Source organism: Vanellus vanellus, assembly GCF_965231255.1.
Source record: "Vanellus vanellus genome assembly, chromosome: 5".
NCBI lineage: Eukaryota > Metazoa > Chordata > Aves > Charadriiformes > Charadriidae > Vanellus > Vanellus vanellus.
The window spans coordinates 42,342,956-42,363,644 of record NC_138910.1 but is presented as its reverse complement, the minus strand read 5'-3'; the positions used below and the strand labels follow the sequence as shown (position 1 = coordinate 42,363,644).

Below are 20,689 nucleotides of genomic sequence, written 5' to 3'. Positions count from 1 at the left end.
GATTGCGCTGGGGGCCTCTGTGGCATCTGGCTGTCCTGACTGCTGCTTACCCAGTGTTCAGTATCGGTGCTCAGCATTTAGCCTGCTGTAAAGCAAATTCTGATATGTGCTTAATACGAAGTGACCTGTTACTCCTTCTGAATTAGATATTACCTAAATTCTTCAAAAGCAGGCAATTAGCGAATTCCTGTATAGCTGAAAAGCTGTTTCCATGGACATATCTTTTTATGTAGAGTTTCCTTAGGATGTTACTGTGGACTTATTTGTCTCTTAAATAATCCATGGATGGATTTTCCTCCTGCTGTTCAGATAAAAAATAATATGGGGTATCTGACACACTTAGAAATATTATTTGACATCCTAATTTCTAGCTACTAAGTGTGCCTTTCTTGCTATTCACTCGTTCTTGTGTGTAATGTTTCCTTGTGTCCAGGTAATTGCTAGGATATTAGCTGTAGTGCCTTTGTAGGTGTAGTGTGCCACGTTGTGGTGATCTGATAGATACTCTTGAAGCATGTGAGCATCTCCGAGCACTTTGTTGCAGAAGAATGGTTATAACGGCATTTTTGTCAAAACCTGGACTGTTTATCATGCTTATTTCTAGTATATAGCTGGTTTATGGCAGAGCTTCTCCTATTTGGGAAAAGCAAGACTGAATCTCGTCAGACCTGCTATGGACGCTAGACTGGGTTTGCACAAACTGTAGTTATATATTCCAACGACTTTTCCAGTATTAGTACTATAGGCTTACAATGAAGCGGACTTGGCTGACTGGAGCTCTTGTCGAGCCGTTAACATAACTGGGGAGTGTCCTCTGAACATTCAAGGTTGTTTTCAGATAACCTTAACATTGCCAGAATTTCAAAGCCCTGTATAGTTAGTAATGATATAATTCTACAGGCTCTTTTCCCCCTGTATGAAAGGAGCAGTGATGAGATTTTGAGATATTGCTACCCACTGTGAAGTGACCATTTCATTAACTGTGTAAAATCTTGCAGCTCCACATGTTTTATTTAGAGGGAATCTTAAACCTGCTGTTAACTAATGCATAGTTTACTATCTAAAGAAAAATTACTTACTAATGGATGAATTTTCAACATTTACCTTAAAAATTCAAAGTTCAGGTTTGGATACCTAATTCTGCTTGGGCTAAATGGGCATTTAGCTTCATAATTATTTTACTAAGAAACAAAGAAACATAAGACTACTACAGACTCCTAGGGCCACTGAGGACAGGTTCCTGTTCTTAAAGAGTGGGATCTGTCTCATGAAAATTTGCTGGCCCAATACTCAGCACTTCTACCTTCTTTCTTAGCTTATTTAAATCTGTTTTTCAGAGAAACTGTGCATCGCTCCCTGGATTTACTTTATTCTGCTTGTTCTCTGCTAGCAGCTATATGAAGAACTGGCTGTGTAGCAGGAACACTACATTTCCTAAATAGACTGAGGCTTGATGACCTCAAGGTTTTTTTTAAAACCTTTTTTGGCACCTTTATCTCTACATATAAATAGCCTACAAGTCTGTTCTTCAGCATTGGCTAGACCTAAAGTAGTGTTAAATGCTTTTGCGAGGCGAAAGTAGGCTTTCTCAGTTACATGTAGATGGAACCTATCCAAGCTGTATGCTATATTTACACATTTTCATTCCCTAACAAGTTTTACTCCATAAGGCGCATGCAATATCAGCAGATTCTGTATAGTGTATTTAAAATGCACTCTTAACAAAAGATTTGTGCTGGATTTAAAGACAAGTAAGTTTTTCCATAATTTGGAGCTGTTGACAGTAGCTAGATACAAACTATCTTAAACTTATTCATACAATTTTTTAGGTAATGTTTTGATCAGCAGTAATTCTTAGATCTTTTGAAAAGTTATTTAAAATGGTCAGGTTCACTACTTGCTTCATTGGTGTTTGCTGTGAATAGCTGAATAAGTTTGTCATTCATGCCCTTGAGTCTCAACTGCTTGATTTTTGGAATTGGCTTCGCAAGTGTACTTTTTTTATCAGCAGGCTGCTTGTAATGCAGGAGACAGGAGTGCTTCACAACTGTATAAAGTACACTGGCTCAATATCCTCGTGTAACTGCCAGGGAAGAGCAGGTGGACATTTGGAGTTCAACAGGGACAAACTAATGGATTTATCTGCATTTGCAAAAAGGTCACAAGGAATTCTCAGTGACCTCGAGGAGATGTTTTTCCTTTCAGGCAGCATCTCAAGTTTCAAAGAGCTCTGTTAACTTCCCTGGTTAATTGGTGCTGTTGAGCCATGGAGACTTGCTACCTATTAAAGCGTCATTGCTTCTGGCAACGTGGAAGGCTTTGAGGTCGACTTTCCAAATTTTAGTTGGTTTAAACTCTTGTACTATCTGACTGTGCAAGGTGATATGGCTATAAGCATCATTAAAGCTTTGGATATCATGAATATTTTCTGAAACATTACTATCCATGAAACATGAACTGTTGTCAGAGCTAAGAAAATAAATGGAAGTTATTCTGGTGTATAATTTCCTTATGTGTTGCTTGTTTTCATATGACCCAAAAGCCTGCTCTAGCTTAAGTAGTAAAATATATTGTGGTTATTAAAATATCTGACATTAACATTCTTGAATGATTATACCAGCAAAGCTTGTATTCTCTGTCAGACATATCTCTAAAACCAGTTATGGTTTGTGTGTCTGTGGCTCTGAGTAATTCTGCATCCATAACAGACAGCTTTAAAAAGTCAGGGAAGCATGAGGGGCAATAAGAGCTTTTATTAAAGCCTGTGTTGATGTGACTGATGTGTGCAAGGTCCATTCCCAAAGAAACCCAGAACATGTAAAAATTGAGTGTGGGTTTTGTTTTTTTTTTTGTCTGTGATACTGGCTTGCTATCTAGTGTGCTGCATTTTACAGATTAATTTAAAATCCTCATTTTTGTTATGATCCAAGGCACAGTTTCAATTAAATTCAGATTCCTACTCCCAACCCCCTGTCTTTTTCAGGTGAGTAATGTGTGTGTATAATGAAATACCTGTTGAGGTCACTGTGGCTAAACCCAGAGTGAGAAACCTGGGAAGGGAGAGCAGTAACAACAACTACAGGGGGGATGAGAAGTCGTCCAAGTGCACCCTGCAGAAGCCACGAGAAGAACTAATGATGGGACTCTCCGCAGCCTCGCACCTCAGCCTGACTGCATGAGGCTGGCTGGACTCCACACTGGCAGGCTCAAAGCCGGAGGGAGCTTTTCCCTAATCCTGGCTCCCTAGCACAGGATGGGTTGTAGCTGGCTGATGGAATGGGTCCTGCAGCAGTGACCTGCTCAGCCTCACTTTGTCAGCCCTCCTGGGATCACCTTGAAGCATGAAAAGAAGAAATCATGTCTTGAAGTATTCGTTCAGAAATCTTCATCCGTCTCCCTTCTCTATTGTAATTTATAGTTAAATGTGCTCTCTTTTTACAATTCCCATTTTTAATGAAGAAAAGGCAATAAAATATTAATAGATCCTGAAATACTGGTCTGGGAGATAGGAGACAAAGTGATGCAGGAGGTTCTGCCTCTAAATAAGCATTTAGTTGAGTCCTCAGCTTCTGCTTTGAGCTCTGAGGTGCTCCTACTTAAAAACCATCTAACTGTCAATGAAGCAGGCTGCTGTCTCACGTTTGTAAGTGAAAGAATAGAAACAAATATGACAGCCTTGTTTTGGGGAGCCTGCAAGAAACAATATTGTGAACCTTTCCAAACTTCTTAATGCATTTTTTTTTTCTGCTGTGTTGAAGTGATGCTGAATGCAGAAGCTGTTACCTTTTGAGAGGCTGGTACTTAAAAAAACCCAAACAACTGTGTAGGTTTTGTTGGAGCTCTTCAAAAGCATTGATGAAGAGCGAGGATACAAAACACGAATTACCGGCAAAATAAACTTAGGTAGGATTTGTGGGTTTTTGGGGGATCTGGGGGTTCTGGAAACTTAACACAAACTCTAAGTATCCCCACCCTTTGTTGGTTTGCTTCTTTACATAGGTGGTTGAAATGCATTTGGTAAGAGTAATAATTTAAGGAAGGCTGAATTACCATGTCCTCAGTAGGGATACAGAGGAGTGTATCTTCTGTGGCTTGTTATCCTCTTTGTTATATGCTAATAATAATGCTAATAATTTTCATCCACATCATCAATGACTGAATAGTCAGATAATTTAAACATTCCTATGAACATTCAGGAATACAGATTTGCGTGATGGAAGTACTGTCTTTTTAGGAACACAAAAAATGTTTGCTTTGCTTGATTGCTGCTCCCTCTTGTGGGCTTCAGGCCAGTTTAAACAAGCTTGAAGTTCATTCTTGGTCTTTTAAGATGGAATAATTAATCAGCATTACTCCTGTGATCTACTGGATGGGATATTGACCTTAAGACTTGCTTCACTGCATACCTTTATGAATTAGAACATTCTTTTCTATCAAAAGGACTAAATCTGTAAAAGCATTCAATTCACTTTTAAAATTTAATTTACTGTTTTTCAAGAACTTATACTGTTGTGCTATTAGTCTATAGTATGATTTTCTTTTTTACAAAAGCAGAGAGAAGTCTGTATTGGAACTGTACCAGACTTGGCAAGTGCCTGCTATACAGACAGTATTAAGGTCTTTCTCGTATCTCATCTTCTGTAGTCAGCACTTCTGAGTTGCACTTCACGGGCTATTGCTCTTGTCCATAGAGAGCTGCTATGTTATGCAAGTTGCTCCTGAAAACAAGATTCCAAAAAAGAGGTCTCTTTGCTTCCTGTATGCTCTCCTGTATACCAGATAAATACAAATGCTGTAGCTATGTGGAAATTTGATTTTTTTTTTTTTTGTTTTGTTTTGTTTTTCCTTGTAGTTTCTCAATTGCTCTGCTGGCATAAAATCTCTGCACATAATATGTTGCGTCTGAAGATTTCAAAATACTACTTGCATTTTTTTTCCTCCAGAGGGACACATAATCTCTATTCTCTGGACAAGAAACTAAAGCACTGACGTGGAATTCTGAGTTGCTCCTCATTGATGGCAAAGACCTGTGCAACTTCACTGACTAGTTCTTGGCGTGAAGCTCTTCAAAAATTTCCCACCAAAACTTAAGGGGCAAATTGTTCTGACCTATTGCAAAATGGAAAGGTCACATTAGTGTGACACTGAAATAACAGCAGTTCACATGATCTAATACCAATCTTGCACCATTTCAAAATAATGATACAATTTGTCTTAGCATTGGAAGCTGTTCAGTTTCACTTAACTGATGCTGAACTGTTTGTGTACAGGAGTTGGAATATGGCTATTAAATCTTGGGTCCCCTAGGGTTTGGTGCTCGTTCTCTATGTTTTCATTATGCCTTTTTTATTCTCCTTCCTGATTTTAATTTTTGCTACCATCTTATTTTGCTTCCCTCTTGTGCTCTGTTGTTCTATGTTTATCTGTTTAATCTATGTGCTGTTTTCTGCGTATCCTATGTGCTTTGCTTGGTCTGCAGTTATTTTCAACACCTTTCCCCTTTATCTCTTATTTTCTTTACTTCACACTACCCGTTTGCATAATTTCTCAATACCATATAACTTGTATGGCCAAGAACCTGACATTTCATTAGTGTCTCACCAAGCTGCTTCAGCTATTGGGTATCTGATAACATTTGAAATGTATTACTGCCTCTGTACCTCTTTCAAGAGCATGTAATACGGGGGAGTAATCAGTGGATTAGCTGAAATTTCTGATCGTCATTTTACTTGGCCTTAAAAGAATAAATCAGTCTTGTCTGGATGCAAATACTGCAGTTCTGTGGAGATGCGCAGTGGACTTGGACAAATAATTTCCTGCAAATGTATTTGTTCTTACTGTAATGCTGGTAAAGGTGGGCTTTTGGTTGTGTGTGGTTTTTTTTTGTTTTGTTTTTAAGGTGATTAAACCAGAAAGCAGGTGCACTTGATTTGAGAAACAAAACAGAACTTAGTCTTGTATTTATGCACTTTCTTAAACCTTTATATAACTTCTTGTCACAGATTCGGTAATCACTAAAACAGTACTTTTTTTTTTCAAAATGCGTTATGTTTGTGTGGTGTGGTTTTTTTTTTTGTTTTTTTTTTTTTTTCCTCTCAGCTGGTAGTTTGAGCATTGTTTTAAGCCATTGTGGAGGTCTGTATCCATGTTTTAACGTGCTATAAGTGCAGAGCTGTGTTCAAGATTTGCCAACTTCGATTCAGATGAAACTTGTAGTTCAGTGGAGACCAGAATGTGGTACCCACAGATTACATTGCTTGTAGCAGTCTCTGAATTTCAGTTCCTATTTATATTTCAAATATTTCTACTGGTCAGGAACAAAAAATCTGTTTATGTCTGTGTTCAAAATGATGTTGGCATTTGCCCAGCTCTGGAGCCCTCCCCAACCTGTGTTTATGCTGTAAAGGAGCCGGATGAAATATTGCTGTTTATTGCAGGCTCCAAGTTTGGTTATTGTGCTTACTTTCTCTGTGAGCATGGTCAAGACATGTGTTTGCTCTTCAGCAGTATGTACCAATGGCTGAATTAATTTTGCATGTGTGCTTCCTTACTGAGAGTCTCTCGGCTGACCTCCCCATGTGCTGGGTGCCTGTGGACTGGTCCTGCTGGGAAACACTGGTTACAGCTTTGCTCTGTCACTCAAAGGAAATGGTAGTAGAGCACTAAGAGTCTGAAACAGATTTTTTTTTTTTTTTTTTTTTCCCCATTTGTTGTATCGCACAAAGATATCAAACTAGGAAGAATGCCTGGTCATTAAGGTGGTAATTAATCTTTCATCTTTCACTTTATATTTGATTTAAGCAAAAGTTGCCCAGTTCTGGATGTCACTGATTCATTTGCACTACCGGGATAACCCTAGTGCCTGTATTATAGCAAACATGCTGTTTTTTCTCTCCAAAGAAAGAAATTCAGAAAGCCAAACATACAATTTTTTTTAATAAAGAAATATGTAAAGCCTTTTGAGGTATACATAGATAGCCTTACTGTGGGATGAGTTTTAGGACCTCTTACCTCCCTTAGGTACCCTCTGTTTACATACTACCCCTCTTTATGCCAAATGGCTTTAAGCTCTCCAAAGTCTGCAGTGAACTCTGTGTGACTTTAATTACAAAGGCTGTTCCACAATCAAACAGAAATACAGTATTTAAAAAGTACTATGGAATACAGTCATTCTACTTGTGTGTTTTGAGGTTCAGTTTTATCTAAGTTTTAAACGAGGAAAACAGTCTCTGCGAAACTGCTAATCTAATAGAGGGAGAACTAAAAGGATCAGTGTAGTCACTGTAAAACAGAAATTTCTCTCTTTATAAAAAGAAGTTGGGTAAAACAAGTGTAAGAAACCACTGAATACAGCTTCATGCAAATAAATATTTTGGGAAACAACACTGGGAAGCTTTGTATGCTTTTGTGAAATTCCAGTTCATATTTGTTAATACTGTCAGTTAGCTGGTTTTATTGAATTTTTTCCTTGTAGGAATCATTGTAAACACAACAATTCCGATTCATATACTTGAATAAGTGATCCAGCTGTTTCCAAGGTCAATACTGAGTCCCTCAGAACTATTTTACATGAGTAATAGTATTGATCTAAAGTATGTGAGTGCAGTATTATATATGGTGTATAAAACGTGGTTTTGTTCCTTGAGATGACAGCTGTAGAGTGGTATCCAAATTCTTCTCTGGTGGGAGCAGCCACTTACTGACTAGAGCTATTTTGAGAGGAAACGCCAATTGAAGAAGTGACGTAAATGTGGTTAGTTGATACTGCGTTGGTCCTCTGCCAAATACACTACCTATAGAAAATTGGTTGGGATTTAAAGCTGTAACACGGTTCTGCAGAGCTGCTAGTCAGCATCCTATATTGGAATTGTTCTTTCCTCCCTGTTTTTTTTTTTTTTTTTTTCAGAATATGGAAAGGGAACAAGTAATTTATTGCTAAACAACAGTGCAAGTGGTATGCCCTATATATACATGCTCTGTCAGTTTAGGATCCCTTTCCCATTTGTAAGCAGCAATCTTCCCGTTCTCCAGGCTCTGGAGCTCCAGTGCTTATGAAGATCTCTGTTTTTACAGGTTTCTACAGAACTGATGAGTTGTCATGCTAATTTTCTTCTGAATCTTGCCTCTGAAGCCACTTTGAACTCTCCAGCGTTTTCTCATGGAGCGGGTTGGTTTGAATTGAAGGATGTGTTTTGAGCACTTTTTCTTTCCCACATACCACAGGTCCAGTGCATCTTAAAGTCGAATCCAGTTTGCAGCTAACCCATCTGCAGCAAAGTATGCTTAGTATGCAAAGGGAACCCAACATGGCAACAGAGACCACTCCAGCCACAAGCTGCTGAAGAAGGTGTTAACAAGCTTTTTATTACTAGTGTGCAGGCGAAGGTAGAGAAGGGAAAGAGACCATATTTACCTTCCTAAGTAACTAGTGGATTTTAAAACAGTATCACTTTTAAACCACAGGGGGCGGGGGGGACCATTTACTAAGGGAATAAATGCCTCTAAACCACTGCTAGGATCTATGGAAATGATTACAGGATACCTCACTTTTAACAGTTATTTTGGGATCAGTTCCTTGTGGCAGGGTTTACTTTGGTAACCTATGAAAGCTCATGATGGAGTTCAGTTATTGTTTAGGCTATATTTTTAGCAGGGGCCCCTTGTGACTGCAGGGCAACATAATTTATGAAGCAGGATGCAACTCCCTAATTGTCTTTTACATTGTAGAGCTGTACGTGCTGTTCACTGCAGCCTTCTGCCGAATAAACATTCTCCTTCTTTATGGGGAAAAAAGGTCTGTGTCAACAAGACTTTCCAGCCTCTGGTCACATGCTTAAATTATATCTCTGAGATGGGTTTCCTGGCAAACACATAAGCAAATATTTCTCCAAAGGGGACAACGTTCATGTGTAAATTCCTCATTAGTTGTGGGTCTTGTCCTCTCCTCCTCTTCCCAGTCTTTGGCTCAAAATGTTAAGAAGACCAAGACAAGAATGCTGACCCCTTAAACACAGATAACTCACAACAGTACCATCGGCATGTCAGAGGGGAGCGTGTGCCTGTTCGTACTCCCTGCTCCTGGCGCTTGGGAATTAACAGAAAGAGAAAAACAAAGCTCTGGTATTCTGAGAAACTTTAAAAACAAAATCAGAAAAGAAATCAGTCTTGGAACACCCTTGCAAGAAAAACTTTCCATGAAAAAACTCAATTTAATCTCCCACTAAACTTCAGTCTTGTAGGATTGCATTGTGTGGTCATTGTACATTCAATATGCTGTACTAGTTTATTCTCTGTGGTGAATATAGTTAAACATTTGGGCTGAAACCATAATTATGCTTAGCTGTAAGTCTGAATTTTTGGACTTGGCTTTTACTCTGAATTGGATGTTGGTTGCCTTTTTTGTGTGTCGAGTTGGAGAGTTTGATGAAGTATCTGTGGCACTCCCAGAGTTTTCAAATGCTTCTTGTGTTTCCCCACCTAATGCCCCTAATGGGAGGTAGAACTGAGGTGCAGAACCTCTGCCCTTCTGTGTGGCATTCTTTGAAATTACTGTTGGTTTTCCAATTTACAAAACTTCGGTCATGGTGGAAATAGTTAATGCAGCTTTGAATTCTTTAAAGATTCTTAGGTTTGAGGTAGAGTCTGGGAGATGATAAAGCTGAGTATTTTTTTTTTTTTAAGAGTAAAAGTCTCTTACTGGATCTCTTTTGTGTATGTGGTTTTTGTTGCGTGTGGTTTTTTGTTTTGTTTTTTCTTTTTTTTTTACACAGATGTCTGTATACTCAGGTTTTGTGAGATGCTCCTAACCAAAGCTCATTATTTTTGGTCTGATCTTTTAAAATCTATGGATTTTTTTTCCCCTCATTATTAAGCAAAGAAACAGAGAAGTTTGAGACTGGGTCAGGAATTTATTGGCTTATGGGAACTATTCTTAAATCTCTCTCTTCTGAAATGGAAAGATCATGTAACTTGTCATATGCCTATATTTCAAATTTCTGAGGCTTTCTGATAGTAGCGAGGCATTAATATACCCGATCTCCAAATGTTCATGACAGAGCATTGCTTTTTGAGTTTTGGAGTTGAATGGATTCCCTGAGCTGAATGATAAATACGTCATGTATAGGCTACCTGAGAGTCTTCCAGCTTCCCCACTAGCATGATTCAGTGTGGTGAGAAGCACTTGCGCCTGGTTCAGCAGTTTCCTTCCTCCTTCTTGCTGTGTTGCGTTCTGCCCTCAATAGAAAAGGATCTGTTGATACTGGCAGTACATTTTGGTGATGAAAACCGGACATTGTTTTCCTAAGAAGCACTTAGTTGTGTATACTTTAGTTCATTGCCTTGGTTACGGTTTACAAGGAGGTTTTGTTAACTTTGCCAGCTGAGCTGCAAGAATGCCAGGATGCCCACAGCAGACACGGATGATGAAGTGAGATGCGTGTGTAGTTTCTTATGTCTTTGTGACTTCTGATGGGTGTTACTCCACAGATTTTTTTTTTTTTTAATAGATTTTCTTGAATGTTAGAAGAACAAGATTACGAACTTAAAAAAAGGCTTGAGTAACGAAATTTTTCTTTTAATATGACACACTTTCCAGCCTTTTTCTCCACAAAATGTGACTTGCTTTGTCTCTTCCCACTGTTTGGAAGAACAGTAGTAAGTGTGATATGGAGGTTCATTACTGAAATTCTAAGACATACTACTTGAAGAGTATAAAGGAAATGTACAATAGAATTTCTTTTTTTAGATGTAAATGAAATAAGCTGAGTTAATTAATATTGGGGTGGGCCAAACTGGAGCCAGTGTGCTCTATGTTGCAGGTTTTTTCAGTGTTTAAACCTGTTTGTAAAGGTTTTGACTGCTTTATTCCTACTTCAAGCCCTGCTTTAGTGCCTCTTAAACTGTCTCTGGCACAACAGGCCTTGAAGACAAAAGTAATCAATTAGGTGTGACCTGTGCTGGAGGCCAAGCTTCCTTGGAATTTGTTTGTGTTATCAGTGATTGTAACATACCTCAAAGATGGCTGTATGATCTTTCCCTCTACCTTCTGACGAAGCTCGTTGGTAGTTATGGTTAAAGAGTTGCAGTGAGGTGTGTTCCCCAAGGAGAGATAAGGAGTCTGTGCCATCAGAAACTGAGCTGCTGTCCTAAGTGCAGTAATTGTTTTCTGCTTACAAGTACCTAAGATGAACTTGCAGTTAACCTGTCAGGTTTCTGAAAACGTCAGCCTACTTTTTTTCTTCTAACTCTCTCTGTTACCTGTTTTTCTTATGCTCGATTTATCATTGTACTACATGTAATGCATATTTCCATCATGAAAATTCTTGCTGTTTAGATGTCTCCCTGAATTAATGTAACTCTTGCAATGTCCTGTTTCAAATGGGAAATGCACAGACACAAGAACCACGCACTTGAAGGCATGATATTTAGCAGAGCTTCATATCCTTTCACTATCTTCCTGAGTATGGGGGAGGTATAACTTAGATAGACGCTGCATTTTTGAGGTGGAGAAAATAAAGATAGATAAATACCCACTTTCAGACAGTGTTCACTAGGTGCTGTGAGTACCCCTCTCTCTGCTCCCAAGTTACATGGCAGCGGTTCGAAGGGCAAGGAGTCAGAGCTGACAACTATGAGCTTAAACATGCTATATAGCTTTGGCAAGCAGTCAAGTAAAATGCATCACTGGCTTCCTAGGTTGTGGCTCAGCTCCTGTAGTTACAGAACTGTATGCACTTGCATTTTATTTAGCGGTGTCTGAAGGATCCAGTGGAGTATCAAGCGCCAAGAGGAAGGAGAGATGAGGAAGAGAGTGTATATGTGAGTATACAGAGAATTCCTGTTCTTGATAAATCTGTCAGGCCCTGTTTGGAAATTCAAGGACAGGGCTCGCTTCATATAAAATCAATTCAGACATGCTGAAGTGTGTGTTATGAATGCTGTCAGCTCTGTATTACCGAAAAATGGAAGTTCACTAGTATTAAAAAGACCTCTTGATGCTTCAGTTCCTACCCAGCAGGTCCATAGCACACTGGTGTGTTTGAATTAATCCTGAGGTATGAAGTGCTTCCTCAAGTAAACCAAATAAACCCAAACATCTTGGCTTCTACATTCATTTAGAAAGTAATTAGAAAAAGGTGTGCGGGGGGGGTCCTCAGTAATTTATGCCTTGTATAGGAAGTACTCACATCTCTGGTGTATTTTCCAAGTGACAGATAGTACAAAAACTGTACAGATGTGCCAGTAAATGTAACAGGACGTTAATTCTCATTAACCAAGAAAACCAGAACGAATTGTCTATTTTAAGCTAAGATGAAAATATGCATACTTCTTCATGCTGAGTTGTTACGACGCTTCAGATTTACATGGTTAACATCAATCTCCTTTCCTTCTCTGTTGAAACTTCTACATATAAGGTAAGGCATATTTTTCCTGAAGAATTAACATCAGTGCCTGGCCCCCAGCAACCTTGGAGTGAGTTGCCATAGTCCAGAAGTGACTTCTTCACAGCTGTTCATGATTTTTGGATTTCTGCAATGCTCGATACTGTTTACTGCACCAAAATGAAATGCTGACCAGTCTCTGGGAATGGGGGCGTAACTTCTCTTGGCCTCCAGGCTGTTCACAACAGACAGCCTTGCTTGGCATCGTAGGGCAGAGCGGAGAGGTTGCCAGCCTGAAGGCAGGATCCCCCAGCATTCAGGGTGCATCTCCAGGCAAGCCAGCCAGCTGGGCAGAAGGCACCGCTGCAGGGCACACCAGGGTATTCTTTCAGTTACTGTAGATTGCTGTTGTTCTTTGGTCTTGCTCAAATAGGATAAGGGAAACCTAGCAGACTAGGAACTCAGTCAGCCTTAAATAATGGGCTTAGGGCTGTATGTTATACCACCTGAATGAATAGGAAAGCGTTTCCTCATCATGTTACGTGTGCCTGGTTCCTGATTTCAGTATAAGCCATACCAGGGGACGAAATGGGTCTCTGTTAAAGACAGATTTAAGTTACAGATGTTTTACCTGTACTGAATATCGACTGCCTATGAAGTGTGCTGGGCAGATTATATTGACTGGCTTCCCTTTCGTCTTTGATTTCAAGTATCTTGCTCTGCAGACATACCTGTCATACCTTTCAGCTAGCATGCTTACCAAGAAGAAATTGAACACAAGGCTATAGTGTATCCTTGAATCTCCAGTTATCAACTTTCAGAGTAGCTTAAGCCTGACTTTTTCCTAATTAAAAAAAACAATACCTTTGAGGCACATGATTATGTTCCTACTTCACAGGGACTTATATTAGTTATAGACCTATTAGTTTCTTTATTTTCATACAGACGTTGAAGTGTATTTAAGACAGTTGAGTTGTTTTTTTTAAAGCCAAGTTGGGTCCTTTACCCTGTAATGCAGGAAAATATGAACAAAGAGGAAAAAATAACTTGTAGGCTCAACAGATGGTTTTGTAGTTTAATGAAAGATGGAGACTTTGGAGACCTTGTTGCAATCTTTCCATACTTAAGGGGGGGTGTTATAGGAATGATGAAGAGAGACATTTTACCAGGACCTGTAGTGATAGGGCAAGGGGTAATGGTTTTAAACTGAAGGAGGGAAGACTGAGATAAGATATGAGGGAAGAAATTTTTCAGTATGAGGTTGGTGAGACACCGGAACAGGTTGCCCAGAGAAGGTTGGATGGGGCTCTGAGCAACCTGATCTAGAGGAAGATGTCCCTGCCTGTGGTGGGGCAGTTGGAGTGGATGGTCTTTGAATCTCCCTTGCAGCCCAAACCAGTCTGTGATTCTATGACTTACGTAAAACTAACCCCTGTTCTACAAATGCAAAGCTTCCCCTTACTTAAGCAGGGTTTCTTCCTGGGCCAAGGTGCAAGTTAGACATCCCTAATGCCTTTTATTTGAAGGAAGCCTGTCTGGCCATTCCAGGGACAGTCGGACACAGCTGGGGTCTAGGGCCTGTCGATGACTCCAGTTGAACTATTCCCCCCAAATGTAAAATAGTGCTGGCGCTTCCAAATTAGCTAAAATATTGTCAGCAGCATGGCAGTGTGTGTTCTGCCAGCATGAAAAAACGGATTCTCTCTACCGGGCTGGCAGCTCATGGAAAAACTGAGCTCAGTTGCTGGGTGGAGGCTTTGCAGGGCTCCCCAATCTGCGCCGGCTGACGGGACAGGAGAGCCAGTGCAGGGTATCGTTGCTAAGGAGCAACCTGTTTTGCTTGTCCCTGCAACCGGGGAAAGTCTGGTGCCAGGAAGAGATGACTCTCCATGATTTCTATTGTTGCTGCTGTAAAAGTTGCAATGGATAAAATGCAGCTTAAGCTTCGGTAATTGTCCCTGCCCTGGTGGTTTCCTCCCTGCCCTCTTGTCTTTTCGAGGGGTAGGTGTGTGCACTTCTGATGAAATTGGGGAGGAATCAAGAGATGGTATGGATGAAATCGGGGTGAATCGAGAGATGGCACTGATTTCCATGGAGCCTGGGTTTCTGCTCTGGCTGTGCCTTGAATTGTTCTTGGCCTCTTGTCCCACTTAGTGTCATTTAAAAACACTTGTGTCCTCTAATTCTTCTGACTTTTCCCTTAGTGCCTTTTAGGCTCACCCTGCTCATCACAAGAGACTTTTTGAAATGCAGGATTTCCCTTTTTTGTCCAGTCACTGTTCCTGATTGCTCTTCTGCAATACTCTCAGGCCTCAATTAGGTGCTTCCTCCCTCCCCCCCAACCTTTTATTTTGCTCCTTTTTTCTATTGCTTAGAGTGCAGTGCTGTTTTTTAAAGAATAAAACCAACACCGGCATCGCTCGTTTTAAGCCCAGCTCTACGCAACCCAACCCACCATACTGATATAATTGCAGCAGATTAGCAACAGTTATGCAGTTTATTTCTGCTGTTCAAATGCTGGCTGGTTGTGAATATGTATTTGTAAGCATCTGTTCAAGTGCTTCTGAACGTTCTCTTCCAGCATGCTGCCCGGAGGGCGGACGTAGGCTAAGCAGGGACTCGGTGGCTTGTTGCCGGGGGTATTTATCGCCCTGGAGCACAATAAGGTTATGAGCTTTCAACCCATTCTCACAGTTGCTTTCTCTGGCTTCCGCTTAAGGGAAGCTCGGCGCACGGGTCCAGTGGGGATTTTGGGATCATAATCGGCGGGAGCGGCGGCAAAGCCTGCCGAGAACCGAAGCGAAGCGCGCTCCCTTCTGCCGCCGGGGCGCCCAGAAGCCGGGACCAGCCCCCGCAGCCGGCCCAGCCCGGCGGAGCGCCGAGCACCCGGCCCTCTCCCCCGGCGCGGGGCCGGCCCCGCCAGCGCCCCGCCCCCGGAGCCGCGGGGGGGGGCGGGCCGGGCCGCGCCGCGCCGCTTTCCTGCCGTGCCGTGCGGTGCGGCGGGGGCAGACGGCCGCCGGCGACGGGACGGAGGGGCGGGAGCCATGGAAGAGGCAGGCGGCTGCCTCAGCCCGGCCGCCCGGCAGCAGGTAGGGCGAGGGGCGCTGGCAGCCACCCCACCCGCTGCGGGGGTGCCCGCGGGCGTCGGGGCTTTCCGCCCCAGCGGCGACAGGTGGCCGCACAGCCTGCCGCTCCACGTGGTGGCCGGGCCCGGCGGCGTGTGCCCTTGGGCGGCTGTCACAGCGCTCTGCGCCCGCCCGGCTTCCCGCGGGCTTCCCCCTGTGGCGTGTGCCCGGGCTGCCTGAGCTGGCCGGTGGCGATCCGGGCACCGGGGGAGGGTGCTGGGGCCCGGGGTGGGCTCTGCACGGCCGGAGTTCGGGCTCCTTCTGGGGGGTGTGTGCGGTTCACAGCAGCTCTTGTAGAGGTGGGTGCTAGTGCGGTACTTACTGCTGCCGCTGATTGACAGCTGCGTACAGTAGCTAATTCTTCAAACCGCATGGACTTTTCTAAGGCTTTCTTTTAAAAAATCAGTAGTTAAAATATAAGCTACCTCTCAGTTTGGTACAGGAGCAGATATGCGAACTGAACCTGTTGCGTGTTTTCTAAATAAAGTTTCAAAACAGCCCCTTGTGACCGTAAAATGTTAATGGGTTGATTAGTCATCTATTGACATAAACTGTCACTCTTCGGTTCACCACTGTCACTGTGAATGGGAGAGGAGCTGTTAGGCAAGCCCATAATGGGCCTGTCTGTCTAACCAGCGACGCTGGTACCTGGGTATTAGAAGGGAATCCTTATGTTTATGTGTAGGCTAAGGTTCGCGAACGTGCTGCCTTTTGATGCTAATTTGCATTTAAGGGAAAGGTGAGGCGTCAAGCAGGATGTTGACTGACCGAGCCCTACGTGACTCATAGGCTCATTGTCATATGAGCGAGTGGTGCAAAGTATGTTTATATTTATAACTCAGATGCAAAAAATTTCAGGTAAATATGCTGGTTTGACCTCTAAGCATAGAAGTCATTTATAGATGCTCTTGTTTCAATACTAAGGAGTGGGTGGTAACTCATGGTAAGCTCCTGGAATTAGCTGTTTTAGATCATTTGTTACTCAAGTAGAGATGGGGAAAAACATTGCTGTGGGTTAGCAGGTGTTTTACCTGATAGCTGTATTGGTCAGGTGTATTACAGGAATATTGCAAATCAGGTGCTGCTTGTCTAAATAGACTTTAAATTCGTTAGAAGTATAATGTAACCTTAGCACGTTTCTTTTGTCTGATGAAGCATGTGACTTATGTAAATAGAGTGAACAGTTGTATAACACTTGAGGAAAAGCCTTTATCTGCAGAATATTGGACGGTATCAATCATGAAAAATTATGCTTGTCCCAAAAGCGGCTTACTGGCTGTATCTTAAGCATGTTGGCAAGAAGTTTGAATCAGCCTGAGAACAGTAATTGCAGAAATCCATAATAGTAGTTGCATACAGTGAGCAAGTGTAATTTAGTAGGGCACACTTGTGTTTTAAAGTTTCTCTGGCAGTAGAATTGCAGAGCTTCCTGACTATGGTTTGGTACTGGCAAACTAACGCTTCAGTCCTCCACAAAAAACATGATAGTAACTTTGATTACTAGTCTTAGAAGCAGATAATTTTGACTACATTGGAATTAAGGGATGCTTTGTATAGATCGAAAACTCTTACCTATGTAGCTATGTGGCAAGTCAACGTAGTCATCTTTCACTGCTCAAAAAAGCAGCATAATTTCCTGCCTTTGTTGGCTGTTTCTTGGGGCTTCCAGTTGAACAATGAACTCTTGGACATTTCATAAGGGGAAAAAGCTATGAGAATGCACACCTTCAGGATGTGTGTCATTAGCCTCTACCTAACGAAGTCACCTAAATAATTCTCTCATCAAAATGATAATGAATGTGCAGCTTCCCCGACGCTGTGCTCAGGGCCAGGAAGTCGTTGCTTCCGTAACCATTGTGCATTATATGCTGGCCCCGGCAGTGCTGGGTATGGGTGCAACCAGACCTCGCCTCGTCTTGATGAGTGGTATTTAAAAAGGGTGTATGTGGGAGTAACTCCTTGCCAGTTGCAGATCTCGTACTCCCACTTCTCCCCACTGCCTCATGCTGCAGACAGGAGGAGGAGAAGCTTCTCACCCTTTCTAGCTGATATCAAATGTCTCTTGGCTTTTTTTTTTTTTTTTTCTTTCCCCTCAGATGCAGTTGTACCTCAGTAGTGAACCAGGTTACAACCTGCTTAGTTTTCCCCTGTTCAGAGCTAAACATACTGAACTCCTTAAGGCAGGATAAAGCTCTGCTGCTGCATAGGACTGGATTTTTATTTTAAAATTAGTGACACTTAAGGGGTGTCGAGTGCTGAGCAAGTGGACCAACAAAAGCAATGAATGTTTTGGAGTGCAGCAGTATACTTGTTTTGGGGGTTAGAGGCTGTAAATCATTCAGGGCAACTGCAATAAAATGGCAAAAATGCAGGCTGTGTAGTTGTAGTATTTGAGCAAGTTACATAAATTAAGGCGATTATTTTTCAGCTGGTGTGGATTTCCATGTTCATCTCAGCAGTGTGGTTGCAATCTCCTCTTGTTTTGCCCATGGGGCTTTACAGAGGCCCCTTAGGAGTGTTTTGTTTGGTTGGGGTTTTTTTTTTTGACATGCACAGTATGCTGAAGCTGCCAGTTCTCCTTGTCAGATGAGCAATACTTCATAAAAGGGAAGTTACAAAAGCTTTGTAATGAGTGCAATTAGGCTTCATATTTTTATTCTTCTGTTTTTGCCAGTCATCTGTCACTTTTGATTGAGGCCTGTATTGCTCACTGAGTCACTAGTGAATTTTAGATGATTTTAAGATTACTTCCTTCAATCTTAGTGATTTTTTTTTTTTTTTTTTTAATCTTGAATCTGTTGAATATTTATGCTGGCAACCTTGAGACTTTCATTTTAGCTTTTCTAGTCTGAATTTAAGAAGTCTATATGAATTTATTGATGATTTCATGAATTCAGCTGTGTTTATTGTGGGGTATGGTGTCTGTCTCTGCTACTGCACTTAGAGGTGACTTGGGTCTGGGCTCTGACAAGTGCTTGGGCTGGATGAAGGCCAAAGTCATCCAGGCAGAGCCTGTTTTGGTTTAGTCAGCACAGAGAGAGAAATGTGAAGTTAAAGTTGCTGTTTGCAGGGTGTGCAAGAAATCATGGTATTTATAGCACAGAACTATTAATGTGAAAACAGAATCCAAGACTTTTTCAAAGAGTGTGGTTTGACAAACTCAGACTAGTTTAGTCATGCCCCTGCTTTTGAGGAAGAGGTCCATAATAAATCTGACACTCTTGCGTATTAGTCTAAAAGTCTGTAGATGACAGCGGAGCTTGTATTATGAATGTCCGTGCCATGTGGCTCACTATTGTGAACATGTGGCTACTCCTGTCAGGAGGTGTGCTATGCTTCTGTACAGGAAAATCTGTATGTAATAGTTCCTGTTTCTCTCCCACACTTGCTGCAGAATTTGTTGGATATTAGGGTTGCTACCAGACTTTCAGTTTGACTTTTATGAAATGGTACACAATGAGTGTTAGGTGTGGATTTGTCCCTGCCCTGATTGATTTACTTCCTCCAACCTCGTAAGCAATTCCTGGTTTGTCACCAATGCCACCTACAGAATATCAAAAACATTCACTCGGGTTAAGTCACTGTATTGATTAAAGCATGGTAGGAACAGGATTATGAAGGGCACAGGTTGATCATTTAATGACCAGCCTGATTATAGCATAATACATTTCTGCCATGATAGGGGGCACCCTCCAAAGGTTCGTGTGTAGCATCAGGTGAGCAGGGGTTGGAAACACTGAGATAGGATATTGGTCTTGTGCAGCTGGGGGGCTGTTTTTGCTCTTTGTCAGATGAAGGCTTTCCTGGGGACCTAAGAGTATTCAGGAGCTCTGACTTACCCTCCTGCGGACTCTAGTGGTCCTTTTATGTTAAAGTGGCAAAGGGAGATGGATGATGAGTAAGAGCATGTTAAGTCTTTCTTAACCAACCTTACAAAATAAAATTTATTTGATGGAAGTTTTTGGTTTGTGCTTAATCATTATCTCAATGATGTTTGTATTGCTGATACCATCAGAGACCGTTACTTATCTTGTTGATCAGATCGTTGCACTGAGAACATGTTCTCTTTGTGTGTTTCTTGTCACACGTAGTCTCATTTTGCTGTGGATTTGAAAACCCTTTAGAGAAGGATGGCCTGTATTTTTGTTGGGAACCACAATAGCACCCAGACACCATTGTGAACATGTTTAGAAATATAAGAGCCGGTTTACTTTCAGTATTTGATGCAGAATACCAGAGCTTAAGGTGGGCACTAACAGCAGCCTTCCAACGCACAACATGAGGTTACTGAGAAGCAAAGAGCCAGGCTCTTTGTGGAGGTGCATGGCAGGAGGATGAGACGTTGGGTTTTAACTTGAGAGAGCAGGTCCTGCCATGATACAGGGGTTGGGGAGGAGGGGGAAATAATCACTGTGAGGATGGCCAGGCATTGAAGCAGGAACTCAGAAAGGGTGTGGAGCTGCCAACCTTGGAGGTTTTCAGGAGCCAACTGGACAAAGCCCTGAGCAACATGGTCTGAATTTGATGCTGACCCTGCTTTGAGCAGGAGGGTGGACTGGAGACCTCCTCAGGTCCCTTCCAGCCTGAACAATTGTGTAATTCTTTGATGGGATAAAAATGAATGTTTTAAAATACTAGTGTCCTGGGTGCAGTAACAATTTGTTTTCTTTTTACAGAGGTACCAGTATGTGCTAATGTCAGATTTTTAAATTGAAAAAGGTTAATGGTCCATGGTCATGGAAAGAAAAATTTCAAAAATAAAAAATATGCTTGTTACAAGACGTAAGTCATTGTTAGTCAAAGGTACTAATGGAAAATTTGTTTTTCTTGCATTTCTTAGGCTTTCAAATTGGCTTTGCATGAGCAGGTGGAGGACTGCAAAGCTGGAATAAAATAAAGTAGAGACGTGTCATGGATTCACACTTAAAACTGAAATGTACCATACGTGTAACCTGTCATTTACTAGAATGTTGCACAAAGGAATAGTAATTTAACTTACTGCAGTTGGTATCGGTATCCAGGGAACTGGCAAGCCTTGTTCTCAGGAAGGCTTTAGAATAACTTGCTAGACCTTCTCCCCCTCCCCCCTTCCATGTTTCGTGTTGCTTCGTTTCATTGTATATTGTGCACACTTCTGGAATATAGATAATTCTGCAATTTACCTAGCAAGCACATAAATCCTTT

At 41.6% G+C, this 20,689-nt stretch overlaps 1 protein-coding gene across 9 annotated transcripts in view; it reads left to right on the top strand.

Moving 5' to 3' along the window:
* Window positions 1-20,689, top strand: part of LRRFIP1 (LRR binding FLII interacting protein 1) — a 116,067-nt gene that overhangs the window by 27,890 nt on the left and 67,488 nt on the right. The window contains exon 1 of one of the 9 annotated variants that reach the window (XM_082483249.1): window positions 15,405-15,469. The exons of the other annotated variants lie outside the window; for them this stretch is intronic. Within the exon in view, the coding sequence (XP_082339375.1) occupies window positions 15,425-15,469 (45 nt within the window). The 5' untranslated portion in view covers window positions 15,405-15,424. Of the gene's footprint in view, window positions 1-15,404; window positions 15,470-20,689 lie in introns of those variants that run through there. 9 annotated transcript variants of the gene reach the window in all.